At 37.9% G+C, this 15,454-nt stretch overlaps 1 protein-coding gene across 1 annotated transcript in view; it reads left to right on the forward strand.

Annotated features, from left to right (window-relative positions):
* The window catches only part of Gk5 (glycerol kinase 5), a 76,723-nt gene that overhangs the window by 38,715 nt on the left and 22,554 nt on the right, over nucleotides 1-15,454 (forward strand). The window contains exons 6-11 of the mRNA XM_076868398.1: nucleotides 3,102-3,177; nucleotides 3,942-4,003; nucleotides 4,200-4,273; nucleotides 4,477-4,537; nucleotides 7,111-7,237; nucleotides 9,361-9,465. Coding sequence (XP_076724513.1) covers nucleotides 3,102-3,177; nucleotides 3,942-4,003; nucleotides 4,200-4,273; nucleotides 4,477-4,537; nucleotides 7,111-7,237; nucleotides 9,361-9,465 — 505 coding nt within the window. The remainder of the gene's footprint in view (nucleotides 1-3,101; nucleotides 3,178-3,941; nucleotides 4,004-4,199; nucleotides 4,274-4,476; nucleotides 4,538-7,110; nucleotides 7,238-9,360; nucleotides 9,466-15,454) is intronic.

Here is a 15,454-nt window from a genome sequence, read left to right on the forward strand (position 1 = left end):
AACAAAACCGAGACAGAATGAAATAAAAATGGAACAACAAAAATTCATTATAGCCTTTCTATCCTCCTGACATGTGCATCTGTCCTTTCTCCCTATCTGTTCCTCAGACGTAAATAGTTTTTCCTCAGAAGTGAGCGGTTTTTCTTCCGTCTCACTCATCTCCAGGGACAGGCAACTTAAAACAAAAATGAAGCAAAACAAAAGAGGAATCTTAAAATGGCTACCCATCCTCTCACCCTGCCCTCAGGGGCGAGCGGTTTACTTACCCTCAGTTGCTCCCCGTGCGAGCCACCAAATGCCGCAGTCTGGCTGGGCACAATTCAGGAGCCACTTGTCAAAAGAAACTAACTTTATTTTTAGAACCACACACGATAAACAAAACAGCTCCTCAGGAAAAAACCCTCAGAGCCCAACTGCCACCATCGGCTTCCCACAAGCCACACACCCCAACAACCTCTTCCTCCCACAATCCTCTTGCTCTTGAGGCCGATTGGCTGGGTCGCATGGGCGGAGCCAAAAAAGTCCCCCAATGAGCAGCTCCGTGGTCTGAAAGGGCAGGGAAACAGCCCAATGAGCATCACCGCAGAGGAGCCAATCAGCTAGATGTTGCTGGGGCCCCTGTGAGCCAATCATCAGCTGGCAGTCTGAAAGTTTGCTGGGGCCCCTTCAGCTCATCAGCTGGCAGTCTGAAAGTTTGCTGGGGCCCCTTCTGCTGTGGCTCTCAACATATGATCTTTTTTGTGATCTTTTGGATAATTCTTTCCTAGGCTGAGCTCATGAAGATAGATATTATTCTGGGTACACCCTCCTTTTGCCTTTCATAAGTTGTTTTAGTCTGCTTTGTTGCTGCTGCAAATAAAAGGACCTGGTCAGAACACCTGTAGAGGAGGAAAGGTTTTTTAGAGACTCAGGGTTTCAGGGGCCTCAAACCACAGACAGCAGGCTCCATTCCTCGGGGCTTGAGGTGAGGCAGGACATCATGGCAGAAGAGTGTGGCAGAGGGAAGCAGCTTGCAGGAAGACCAAGAAGCTGAGACTGGGCTGGGGATGTGGCTCAAGTGGTAGCGCGCTCGCCTGGCATGCATGCTGCCCGGGTTCGATCCGCAGCACCACAATCAAAGCAAAGATGTGTCCGCCGATAACTAAAAAATAAATATTAAAAAAATTCTCTCTCTCTTTCTCTCACTCTCTCTTTTTTTTTTTTTTAATATTTTTTTTTTCTCTCACTCTCTCTTAAAAAAAAAAAAAAAAAAAAGAAGCTGAAACAGACTCTACTCTACAGATATTTAAATAAGTACCCCAAAGCCACGCCTCAATTCCCACTTCCTCCAACCACACCCTGTCACTTCAGTTACCACTCATTTAATCCCTCTATTTAGATTTTTCTTTAATTCTCTAAATGATATTTCATTATTGTCTCTGTAGGATTCTTTGACATGTTTTGTAGAGTTAGGTAATTGATTTCTTTTATATCTATTTTAACAAGTCTTTCGAGTTATTTTTTCTCAATTTTTTTTATCTGATATTTTAAAAATTAACTTATTTTTCTGACCTGACCTTTTAATTCAGTAATATTGCTAAATTCAGTTATTCTAGTTGCTTATCAGATATCTTTGTTGGGGGTTGTTCGGTGTATTCAAGTATGTCTTTTGAAAATAATTACATTTTCCTTTTTTATTTATTTATTTATTTATTTATTTATTTTTTAGTTTTCGGCAGACACAACGTCTTTCTTTGTATGTGGTGCTGAGAATCGAACCCGGGCCGCAAGCATGCCAGGCGAGCGCGCTACCGCTTGAGCCACATCCCCAGCCCACATTTTCATTGTTATTGGTCTACCATTGTTATTTCTTTCTTTTTCTTTTTCTTTTTTTTTTTTTTTTGCATTGTCATAGACCCCTGGGATTTGCCTGTAATTCCATCTACTTTGGAAGCTGAGGCAGGAGGATTGCACATTCAGTGCCAGCCTGGGCAATTTCAAAATATTAAAAGAGCTGGGGATGTTACTCAGTGGTAAAGTACTTGCCTAGCACGTGCAGAGGCCCTGGGTTCTTTCCTTAGCACACACAAAAACTACCATGCTTTAGGCCAGGTATTGGCATGTGTTTCTATAATGGCTAGATAGCAATATTCTGGGCTTTGAGAGCCATAAGATTTGGGTCATAACCGCTCTGCCATTGTAGCACAAATGCTGCCATAGGTAATCTATCAGCAAAAAAAACCATAGCTGGATTCCAAGAAAACTTTATTTATAGACACTGAAATTCAAATTGTATATAGTTTTTATATGTCATAAAATATTATTCTTAGCTGAGTGTGGTGGCACATGCCTATAATCCCAGTGGCTCAGGAGGCTGAGGTAGGAAGATGATAGGAAGATGATGAGTTCAAAGCCAGCCTCAGCAAAAGTGAGATACTAAACAATTCAGTGAGACCCTGTCTCTAAATGAAATACAAAATAGGGCTGGGGATGTGGCCTAGTGGTCGAGTGCCCCTGAATTCAATCCCTGGTACCCCCTCAAAAATATTATTCTTTGGGGTATTAAAAAGAATAGGGGCCTAGGGATATAGCTCAGTTGGTAGAATGTTTCCCTTGTATACACAAGGTGTTGGGTTCAATCCGCAGCATCACAAAAAAAAAAAAAAAAAAAAAAAAAAGAATAGGAGTATAGTTCAGTAGTAGTAGACTACTTGTCCAGCATTCATGAAGCCCAGGGTTTAATCCTAAGCAGTGCATAAACAAACTCTTTAAAAACCATTCTTAACTTGTACAAGAACAGACAGTGGAGTGGATTTGGCCCTTGAGTCACAACATGACATCCCTGCTTTAGGCTTGTGTATTTGTATATCTAAACTAAAAAAATATGTGCTTTGCTTTTATTTTTAGTTACAAAAGTAGCACATGCTTGGTGTAAAGCTTAAAGCCCTTCATAAATACCATACAGAAAATAAAAACTACTCCCTCATAAATCTCACACTGTGATAATTGCTTAAAATTGTTTGGAATATATTATAAAATTGCTCTGACATGAATACATTAAATTTTATAATATATATTTACTGATCTGCACTGAATTGATTTTATGCTGTTTTATTTTCAAGGTACAGAAGGCAGTTGAAGAAGAAAATTGTTGCTTTGGGACTATTGATACCTGGTTGCTATACAAGCTCACAAAAGGTAAAGGTGACCTGATAGATTTATCTCAAATAAATGAAATTAGACCGAGAGAGGATTGCCTACAATAGAGTAGAAGTTAACCTTTTCCTTCCTATATCCCAGACATACTACTTTTTGATGTCCAGTACATGTTGTGGTAAAGCTAGATGTATTTCAGATCTGTTTTAAAAGGAGGATGGTTTTAAAATTGTGATAGCCAGGCACTATGGTGCCCACCTGTAATCCCAGCTTGAGAGGCTGTGACAGGAGGATCACAAGTTTAAAGCCAGCCGCAGCAACTTAGTGAAGCCCTAAGCAACTCAGGAGACCCTGTCTCTAAATAAAATGTAAAAAAGGGCTAGGGATATAGTTCAGTGGTTAAGTGCCACTGGGTTCAATCCCCAGTACCAATAAAATAAAATAATGATGGAACCTCAAATATAAGACTGGGTAACAGTCTCAGTTTTCAGAGTGGTAAAACTTGAGTTGAGTACCACATCTGCCACACTGCAGTTGGATATAATCTGTTGTAGGCATTCACTTAGCAGCTGTGAGCCTCTTTTCTCATCTTCAAACTGGGGATCAGAAAGTGGCACTGTCTGTGAAAGTGCTTTTGTAAGCTATAAAAGTTCACAAAGATTAAGAGGGAAATTTCTCTGGGGACTATTTTGGAAAAATACTCATTTTGGAATGAATTTGAAAGTAGACAAAGGAATAGATCATAAACCAAGGATAGATATTTATTTATATTATCTGATAATAAATGTATTTCCCATGTAATTTAGGTTCTCAGTATGCCACGGATTTTTCAAATGCCAGTACAACTGGACTTTTTGATCCATATGAGGTAAAAATGATTTCTTCTTTCTCAGTTGCCAATTTTTTAAAGATTTAGGTGGGGTTGTTTTAGTTTTTTTAAATTAATTTATTATAATTAGTGAAACTTGTATGTGATCATTTTGTACAATATAGTGTTTTGAGATGGTTACATAGGTTTGAAATGTGTAGATGTGTGTGTTCTGATGTTGTGTTTTCATGCATAGATGTGTTGGAGCAGGCTCATTACCTCCATGATTTCCGTACCACTCTCTCTCCTGCCTCCCGTGAAGGACACCAGGTAATAATGAACATCAGACGTGAAAATCAGCAACATTGTCCTTGAAAGATTTTTGCTTTGTTGGGGAAAAGCATTTTATCACATACCTGAGGTGTTTGTATGTTCATATCTGACTTCTTGGCCTCTGCTGAAAACAGTTTGCTGAATTTTAGAGTTAATATTTCTAGAGCTATAACTAACTTTTTAATCAATCTTATTTGAAGCCACAATTTTGGATCAGTGGATGAAGAGATATTTGGTGTGCCTATACCAATAGTTGCCTTGGTAAGTCCAAAACACGAGGGTTTCTCTTTGTATTGTAGAAACTAAATGAATATATGAATATCTGGAACTCACTTTAAGAGAGACAGACGTCCTTGGCAGAGTAAGGTCAGAGTAATCTAACGGGGCTGGCGTGTAGCTCATGGTGGAGCACTTGACTGGCGTGCTCTACCTAGTGTACCCATGTTCCATCCAAGCACCAAAGAAAAATCAGTTAAAGTATCCTTTTCCTTTTCAAGTTCAAGGGTCCTGGACATAAACTAGTATCCTCTGTATTTCAGAAAGGGGACCACTGGACCAGCCTCTGTCATGGAAGCACCTCATGATCTTTTCCAACTTACTTATGTATTGTCTTCCAGAAAGAGTGTGTTAAATTTTTTAAAGATGTATTCTGAGTAATGTGTGGCTTATATTTGATATTATGAGATAAAAACAATGATGGGGCCAGTGTTTTTATTGGGTACAATATATTCACAAAAGTAATAGAACAATTCAAATTAGAGAAAGTAGTATTTGAGTTTTATAAAATCCTTACCAAGCATCTACTGGTATAAAAGCTGGTGTAAAAAATTTTTAATTTTGTTATTTTTGATTTATAAAGTTCCTTTCATCAGTATATTCTTTTTCTCTAGCTAGATCAAGAGTCAAAATTTGGAAAACCACCAGAATTTGCTACCTGTTATCAGGCTGCAAAGAAATTCAAATGTTGTGTTTTGTTTTCGGTAGCAGCATAAGCAGGAGGCAGAGACTCCATGTCCCTAGATGGACAATCTCCATAGTAGCTGATGGAGCAGGCGAGGGAAAGGGAATTTAATCCCCAGTTACAGCTTCACGGTCATTTAGGAAGAGTGAGTCTTACTCACTTGGGGGTTAGGTTCAGCATTAGATTAAGGTATAACTGGAATAATTTTTTTAAAAAAAGGTTATTTAGATGAGTTTTATTTTTTATTTAATTAAGTTTATTTATTTATTTATTTATTGTGTTGAGTCTTGAACCCAGGGTCTTGAACATGCTAGTCCAGTGCTCTGCCACTGAGTTACATTCCCCAGCCCTAGACTAATCTTAGTTTTTAAAATCTTGCCATATAAGACTGGAGAAGTGGTAAGACATCTTGCCTGGCAAGCATGAGGCCCTTGGCTAAATCCCAGCATCACCACCAAAAAAAAAAAAAAAAAAAATTATCCTATAAAGCCAGTTGCATAGGTGCACTTGGAATGGTAAGGCAGGAGGATTACTTGAGCCCAGAATTTCTGAACTAGCCTGGACAACATAGCAACATTGTTAAAAAAAAAAAAAAACTAAAGTAGGATTAGGGATTAGGGCTATTTCTCAGTGGTAAAGTGCTTATCTGAGGCCCTGAGTTCAATAGGCAGCACTGAAAAAAATTTTAATAAATGTAAATGAATAAATATTCCTGTATGTGTGCTATATTTACTTATATTAACAAAATGATATAATTTTCCTACAAAAATATATAGTTGGAGCTGAGTGGCTCCTGTAAAACCAGCTATTCAGGAGCTGAGGCAGGAAAAATTCAAGTTAAAAGTCATCCTGGACGGTTTAGCAAGATCATGTCTCAGGGCTGGGATGTAGCTTAGTGGTAAAGGGCTCCTGTGTTAAATCACCCTGGTGCTGATGAGAAGAAAAAAATACACACACATATATATGGCTGGGAAAGGGATGGTTTTGACTTAGGTCTGTTTCTATTTAAACATTTACCTATCATTCTTTTTTTTTAAAATTGTGCTGAGGGTAGAACCCAGCCACTCCTGCAAGTGCTCTGCTGCAGAGCTATATCCTCAGCCGCACCCATCATCCTTTTTTCTTAATATTTATTTTTTAGTTGTAGTTGGACAAATACCTTTATTTTATGTATTTAATTTTATGGGTGCTTGAGGGTCTAATCCAGGGCCTCGCTCGTGCTAGGGGAGTGCTCTAACACAGAGCCACAACGCCAGCCCCACCCATCATTCTTTTTTTTTTTTTTTAAATATTTTTTAGTTTTAGGTGGACACAATATCTTTATTTTGTTTTTATGTGGTGCTGAGAATCGAACCCAGTTCCCCACACATGCCAGGTGAGTGCGCTACCACTTGAGCCACATCTCTAGCACACCCCCCTACCCATTGTTCTTAATAGAGAAACTTGTGCAGTCAGTTACTTTGACTAGTGAATGAAAACTCTGTAAGATGAAAATGAAAAAAAAAATCTTAATTTTTTTTTCTATACAGTTTTTATTTTGACCTTTACTTCTAGGATTATTTATCTGATGCTTAAAAGTAATGCAGTAGGTTGCCCATTAAAAAATCCTGAAGCCAAAAAAAAAAAAAATCCCAAAAATAAAAATTACCAAGGCACATTAGTTATGCACATGATGCTAATCCTAGAGAGACTCCTGTCCTGTAGTTTTTGCTCCCTGTTCTCTTTGGGATGTTATTTTTTTTTTTTAATTTGAGGAAAATGTGAATGAGAACATAAATATTTAATTGCAAGACTGCAATAAGTGAGGCAGTGAAAAATAATAAATGGACCACTGCTAAGGGCTGTGGGTCTTACATTTGTACACTTTTGGTAGGTCGGCGACCAGCAATCAGCCATGTTCGGAGAGTGCTGCTTCCAGACAGGAGATGTGAAATTAACCATGGGAACTGGGACTTTTTTGGATATTAATACTGGAAACGACCCTCAACATACTGTTGGAGGTAAATAATTAGAATTTATTCTGGTCTAATATCAGTTTTTATATTCATAAGTGTTTGGTGATTCTTATACTATTTACTCATTTTATGTTAAGAATGATCCAACACATTATTATTCTTAGAAACAATTAATCCCCATTTTCTTTATTTCCTTTAAGTTAGTAACATTAAAAAACTATTCAATAAAGGGCGGGGTGTGGTGATGCATGCCTTTAATCTCAGTGGTTTGGGAGGCCGAGGCAGGAGAATTGCAGGTTCAAAGCCAGACTCAGCAATTTCGTGAGGCTGTAAGCATCCTAGTGTGACCCTGTCTCAAAATGAAAAATAAAAAGGGCTGGGAATGTGGTTCAGTGAGTAAGCGCCCTTGGGTTTGATCCCTGATGCAAAAACAAACAAAAAACACCCAAAAAAGAGAGTTAGCATGGTGGTGCACACCTGTAATCTCAGTGATTTGAGAGACCAAGGCAGGAGACTCTCAAATTCAAGGCCAGCCTCAGCAATTTAGTAATAAGGCCCTAAGTAAATTTGCAAGACCCTCTCTAGCGTTAAAATAAAAGGGGCTGGGGATGTAGCTTAGTGGTGAAGTATCCCTGGACTCAATTCCAAGTATCAAAACAATAAATCAACCAAAAAAGTCAGGTGCAGTGACCCATGGCTTGTAATCCCAGTGATATTTGAGAGGCTGAGGCAGGAGGATTATAAATTTGATGCTAGCCTGGGCAATTTAGCAAGACCATATCTCAAAATAATAAATAAAACAGGCAAGGGATGTAGCTCAATGGTAAGCACTGCCTGGGCTCAATAACAAGTACTACAAAAGGAGAAGGAGGAGGGAAATCAAAAGATCAGAGTAGTTTGGTTAGCCTTCCAAATATTTATCTGTATTACATGTTATATATAAAACTTATTAAAGTTCTAAGTTTCTCTCTCCTTTTTTTTTTTTTTTTTTTTTTTTTTTTGGTGGTGCTAGAGATTGAATCCAGGGCCTTGTGTGTGCTAGAAAAACATTCTACCACTGAATTACATCCCCAATCCTAATTGTTTTTCCTATTTATTAAGAATTATTCTTTCTCTGAACTTTTTTGTGATAGTTGTTAACTAGTGATGCATGCATGTGTCAAGTCTTAATGACAGTTGATTTCAGTTACCAAGAATTTGCAGATGTGCAAACAAAGAAATCTAGATTGTAGAACTGTTCCCTGGAGGTCTGGGGCACTTGGTTTGGGCTCTGTTTTCTTCACATGGTTGCTCAGATCTGTTTTTTAAAATATTTTTTCCTGTCTTCCATGCCTAATCCAGCTGTTCCTTTCTCTCTAACTGGGAAAATGAAAGGTAGAAAATGTTGATCATTATACTCAGCTGTTTCTATGTAGGAGTCTTGTTTGGAAACCATGGGTAAATACAGCAGCATAGCTTTCTAGCAAACTGATCCTGTAGTTACCTTTACTTCTCAAAATATTTATTGCCATGCGTCTAGAGGTATAGACAGGCCTATAGCTAAATAAACTAATATTTAGGAGCTGAGGATGTAGCTTAGTGTTAGCACACTTGCCTAGTATACATGAGGTCCTCGGATCAGCCCAGCACCACAAAAACAAACAAACCAAACAAAAGCAAAAAAATCCTAACATTTATTATTCATGTTATATGCCAAGTACTGGTCTAAATTCTTTAACTTCTTTTCATGTGTAAACTCAGTTTACTCCTACAGCAGCTCTCTGTCATAGGCCATGTTACAGTGGAGGAAACAGGCTAATAGGTTAGCTCACAACTAGTTAGTGAGAAAGGGCTGGAATGTGAATCCAAATGGTCTGACCTAATAGGCACTTTCTTTTTTCTTTTTTTTTTTAAATAAAATTGCATTTTTCTAAGATGTCTAAGATGGCACATGCCTATAATCCCAGGACTTCGGAGACTGAGGCAGGAGGATTGCAAGTTCAAAGCCAGCCTCAGCAATTTAGTGAGGCCCTAAGCAAGTTGAGACTATGTCTCAATAAAAAATAAAGTGGTTAAGTGCCTCTGAGTACCTAAATAAATAAGTAAACAAATCACATGTTCTATTGGAACAGTCTCTCTTTGAGTTGTTTATCTATTAAATGACTTCAATTGTTTGCTTGCTTTCTAAGGCTTTTATCCATTGATCGGGTGGAAGATTGGACAAGAAGTTGTATGCTTAGCTGAAGGCAATGCAGGAGACACTGGAAGTGCCATAAAATGGGCTCAGCAATTAGGTAAGTTGACTTTTAAATGTATTTCAAGGTCAGACTTAAAGAATTCTACTATGCCACATGATTGGAGATCAGTAGGCAACAAATGGGGTATTTATTTAAATAAAACATTACAGTGTTAGAGTTGAAGAAAATATGGAATGTTTGTATGATATTAAGGTGTTAAAACTAGGTATTCAGGAACCATAAAGGAAAAGAATAATAGATTTAAGTGTCTAAAGTATCAGAAGTACAGGGAAAAATGTCTTAGGTAAAATTAGAAGACAGGTTAGTAAAAACAATTTGTAGCATGTCAGGAAAACAAATCACAAATAATTGACAAAGGAATACAGGCATTTCATAATAAAATGACCATTATGAACTGTTGCTTATAGCCAATGATCAAAGTAATGCATTTAAAAATATTGCCTTTTGCTGGGCAAGACAGAGCACACCTGTAATCCCAGTTACTAGAGAGGCTGAGGCAGGAGGACTGCAAGGGCTAGTTTGGGGTGATCTAGCGAGAATATGTCTCAAAATCTGAAAAATTTTTTTAAAAAGGGCTGGGGAAGGACCCAAAGGACTTAAAAACAGCATAATACAGGGATACAGCCACATCAATGTTTATAGCAGCACAATTCACAATAGCTAAACTGTGGAGCCAACCTAGATGCTCTTCAGTGGATAAATGGGTAAAAAAAATGTGGCATATATACACAATGGAATTTTAACAGCAATAAAAGAGAATAAAATCATGGCATTTGCAGGTAAATGGATGGCGTTGGAGAAGGTAATGTTAAGTGAAGTTAGCCAACCCCCAAAAATTGAATGCTGAATGTTTTCTCTGATATAAGGAGGCTGACTTATAGTGGGGTAAGGAGGGGGAACATGGGAGGAATAGATGAATTCTACATAGGGAAGAGGGGAGGAAGGGAAAGGGAGGAGGCAGGGGATTAGCAAGGATGGTGGAATGTGATGGACATTATTATCCAAAGTACGTGTATGAAGTTACGAATTGGGTGTCAACTACTTTATATACAGAGATATGAAAAATTGTGGTATATATGTGTAATAAGAATTGTAATGCAAAAAAACCCACAAAGTACATGTATAAAGACATGAATTGGCATGAACATATTTTATATACAAAGATGAAAAATTGTGCTCCATATGTGTAATAAGAATTGTAGGGACTGGGATTGTGGCTCAGCGGTAGAGCGCTCACCTAGCAAGGGCGGGACCCGGGTTCGATCCCCAGCACCACATAAAAAAAATAAAAGCATTGAGTTGTGTCCATCTACACCTAAAAAATAAATATTAAAAAAAATAATTGTAATGCATTCCACTTTTGTGTATTTAAAAAAATAAAATCAATTTTAAAAAAAAGGGCTTGGGATGTAGTTCAGTGGTAGAGCATTCCCAGGTTCATTCCCTAGTACCACACATACACACACACACAAAAAAAAAACTACTTTTTTTTTCCAATTGTCAGTCTGTTAGAGATTAATAAGTTTTATGATGCTCAGCATTGGTAGAAATGTAGAAAAAAAAAAGTATTATTGTTTTTCATTGGGATGATTGTAATTAGTATGGCCTTTCTGGAAGATAGCCAGGTAGTATGTAGCATTTTTCAGAGTGCAGACCCTTTGCATGCACTTCTGTTGATTTCCTATAAAAATCATACAGGTGGGCAAAGATGTGTACATATATGGATGTTTAATGTAGTAATTGGAAATAAGTTCTGTACAGTAATAAAGCCTGCAATAAATGTTAGTATATTCATACAGGGCAACAGTGTATATTTAAAACAGCAGAGTAGTTGCTTTTTTTTTTTTTTTTTTTTGGTACTGGAGATTTAACCTAGGGATGCTCTACCACTAAGCTACATCCCCAGCCCTTTTTATTTTTTATTTTGTGACAGGGCTTTGCTAAGTTGCTGGGGGCCTCACTAAGTTGCTGAGGTTGACTTGAACTTGCCATTCTTCTGTCTCAGCACCACAGGTTACTGGGACCACAGGTATTTGCCATGTTACCTGGCTGTAGTTGCATATCTTTTTTTTTTTAATATTTATTTTTTAGTTATAGTTGGACCTATATTTTTTAATTTATTTTTTTGTGGTGCTGAGGATCGAACCCAGGGCCTCACATGTGCCAGGTGAGCGCTCTACCACTGAGCCACAACCCCAGCCCCATGTAGTTGAATATCCTAATGACATGGACCATATCTGTGATGCATTAAGAAGGTGATAGAGGGGCTGGGGATGTGGCTCAAGCGGTAGCGCGCTCGTCTGGCATGCGTGCGGCCCGGGTTCGATCCTCAGCACCACATACAGGCAAAGATGTTGTGTCCGCCAAATACTAAAAAAATAAATATTAAATTCTCTCTCTCTCCCTCTTTCTCACTCTCTCTCACTCTTTCTTTAAAAAAAAAAAAAGAAGGTGATAGAGCATTTAAAGGTTAGCCTATATAAGTAATTTTTACTTCGAATTACTCTATTGAGATATTATCCACATACATACAGTGCACCAATTTAAAGTGTACACTCCAACATTATTCAGGGCTTGCGCTCAATTTAATTTAGGAATTAGTAAGCTAATTTAGCTTTTCAAAGATATATTGTATCTAAATCTTATAAAAGTTTAATTTACCTTGAGCAATTAAAAATTGATCTTGAGGTTAGGTGTGGTGATGCATGCCTATAAACCCAGCAGCTCAGGAGGCTGAGGCAGGAGGATTGTGAGTTCAATGCCAGCCTCTGCAAAAGTGAGGCACTAAGCAATTCAGTGAGACCCTGTCTCTAAATAAAATACAAAATAGGACTAGGTATGTGATTCAGTGGCCGAGTGCCCCCGAGTTCAATCCCTGGTACCACCCCACCAAAAAAAAATTGATCTTGAGTAATTCATGATAATTCTTTCATAATAGAAATAAAATGATTCTTGATTCTTGGCTGGTTATTTTTTTAAATAAAAAATTAAAAAGCCTAAAAATAAACAAAGTGTTTTTAGAGTGTATATGTGGTGTTACGAACATCACCACTATCTAATTTTAGAATATTTTTATTTCCTGTAAAAGAAACACCCTACTCATTGGTAGCTCTGATACCATTTTAATCCTGGTCCTTCTCACTATAGCCCTGAGCTACCATTAATTTTCTTCCTGTCTGTGGATTTGCCTGTTTCAGGCATTTTGCACTGATGAATTTTATCTTATGTAGTCTTTTGTTACTGATATCTTCCACTAGTGTGTTTTCAAGGATCACATGTGCTATAGAATACATTAGTACTCCATTTCTTTCTTTCTTTTTTTAAATATTTTTAGTTATAGATGGACATAATAATACCTTTATTTTATTTTTTATTTTTATGTGGTGCTGAGAATCTCAGACCCAGTGCCTCACACGTGCTAGGCAAGCTCTGTGCCATTGAGCCACAACCCCATTCCCTCCATTTCTTTCTTTGTTTCTTTTTTTTAGAGAGAGAGAGAGAGTTTTAATATTTATTTTTTAGTTCTTGGCGGACACAACATCTTTGTTTGTATGTGGTGCTGAGGATCGAACCCGGGCCGCATGCATACCAGGCGAGCTCAATACCGCTTGAGCCACATCCCCAGCCCCCCTCCATTTCTTTTTATTGCTGAATAATATTCTATTGTATGAATAAGCCATAATTTTTTTATCCATTCATCAGCTGTTGAACACTTGGGCTCTTTCTCTGCATTTCATCTTTTATGAATAATGAACAGCTTGTTATAAAACCATATTTCCTTCATAAAGCATAGAATATTATATACCAAAATATTAATAATGCTTATAAGTAATTTAATTATAAGTAATTTACATAATTGCTGAGAGCCATAGCTGAGTCAGAATGATGCATGGCATTTTTGCCAGAACAGAGTGGTTGAGAAGTGATGCCAGCAAGCCATTGAGATGATAATGGTTATGTTAAGCGGTGTATTCAGTTGCCTGTTAGACCCCTGCTGTCCAGCTGGGCCTGCTACTTTGGAGTTCTCCTGCTACTTTGGAGTTCTCCAGGGGATTCCCATTGGTTGGGGAAGTGCTGGAGGAGGGATTTTCCGGAGGAGGGATTTCCGGTTGGTGTGTGGTGGCCTGTACGGAACCCTTTATTATTTGGGGGGAGGTGTGGGCACCAGGGTATGCCAACATGCCTAGGAGCCTAAAATATTCAAAATGTAGCCCATGACAGAACTGATTTTTCCAGCTCCTGGGAACCCGAGACCTAGGCTTTATCAGCACCAAGCTCTGATGAATCCAAATTTAAAAAGTTTAGAGTAAAAAGGGTTATTTTAAGTTTATCTTTGGGGTATATATATGCCTTTCCACATAATTATGAGTAATTATAATTAAATTATGGTGCAACTTTGACTTCATTCTTTGCTGATTGGAACTGAATTGATTTGTTTGAAGAAAAAATATATATTGGCAGAAAACACACTCCAGGAGGAAAATGCCAGTTTCTTCCTTTCTCTCTTTTCTCTTTTTCTTTGAGCCTGTACCTCATTATATGCATAAGATTTCTTATTAACCAAACAACATTTATTTCAAAGCTCTTTATTATTTAAATGTTGCTTCCTTCTTAAATGTGTTTCTCCTAATATTCTAGGCACATGTCGTTAATAATTCTAGATTATCAAAAATAAAAAATAGTTTACATATTTCATCTCTTTTAGTTATACCTTTTATCACTTTTATTCCTTTGCAGAAGATGCAAATAGTTGATTTCACACTCATTGATTAAAAACTACTACTCATTCCTGAGTTTCATGGGCACATTATCCAAGGGAGTCATTTCCATCACTTAGGTGGATCCAGGCTCATTCATTGTGATTCAAAAAGCTTAAAAATGCTTAGGGGTGGGTGGTTGCAGAGCAGTGGCAGCATGCCTATAATCCCAGAAGCTGAGGAAGCTGAGGCAGGTGGATCACAAGTTCAAAGTCAGCCTCAGCAAAAAAGTAAGGCACTAAGCAAGTCAGTGAGACCCTGTCTCTAAACAAAATACAAAATAGGGCTGGGGATATGACTCAGTGGTAGAGTGTCCCTGAGTTCAACCTCTGGTACACACACACAAAAAAAAAAAAAGAAGAAGAAAAAAATGCTGAAAAATCTTCTCTGGGAGGTGGAGCCAAATGACCCTGACTTTGAGGAGGGACCTGAATTTCTGAGGGAAGCACAGGCCTTCCTGAAAGTCAGTTCCATCTCTGGAAGGAAAATGAGACTGTTGTGAAGGGAGAGACTAATTCAGAGTTGAATTATTACTTTTAAATTTCAATAGCTGGCATAGCTAAATATTGCTGGTATTTTCTGATATTTGTCTGAATTCACATTAAAAAATTCACATTTAAGCCAGGCTCGGTGGCACATGCCTATAATCTCAGTGCTAAGGAGGCTGAGTCAGGAGGCTCACCAGACTCAGCAGAAGCGAGGCACTAAGCAACTCAGAGAGACCCAGTTTCTAAATAAAATACAAAATAGGGCTAGGGATGTGGCTCAGTGGTCGAGTGCCCTTAGTTCAATCCTGGGTACCAGGAAAAAAAAAAATCACATTTATTTGAATATATTTACTGAGAATTGGCTTTAATAAGCATATTGAAAACAATAACTGAATTATATTCAGGAGAAATATATCATGTCAGAGCCCTAGTGACCCTGTCATCTCCTTGGAGATGTGGGTACTCTGCAGGCTCTGGGCCTCCATGTCTTTGTGTGACTTGCTAGTCCTGTTCCTCCTTACGTGGTGGCTTCCTCCCATCTGTCACTGGTTGAACATAGATTGAACTCAGATTCACATGTAAAGCTATTTAAACTGGGTTAGTCTTGATTTTTAGATTTGTTTTTCAGTCTTTTGCACAGTTTCTCTGCCCACCCCCGACCTTAGGTCATATTTGGATCCCTACATGGTCATCTCTTTTCAGTTTGGTTCATTTCTGCTCCTCTTCATTACTCTAGGTTCTATTTTGCTATTTTAATCTTGTCAATAGTTTTACATCCAT

This window comes from Callospermophilus lateralis, chromosome 10 (assembly GCF_048772815.1).
Source record: "Callospermophilus lateralis isolate mCalLat2 chromosome 10, mCalLat2.hap1, whole genome shotgun sequence".
Lineage (NCBI taxonomy): Eukaryota > Metazoa > Chordata > Mammalia > Rodentia > Sciuridae > Callospermophilus > Callospermophilus lateralis.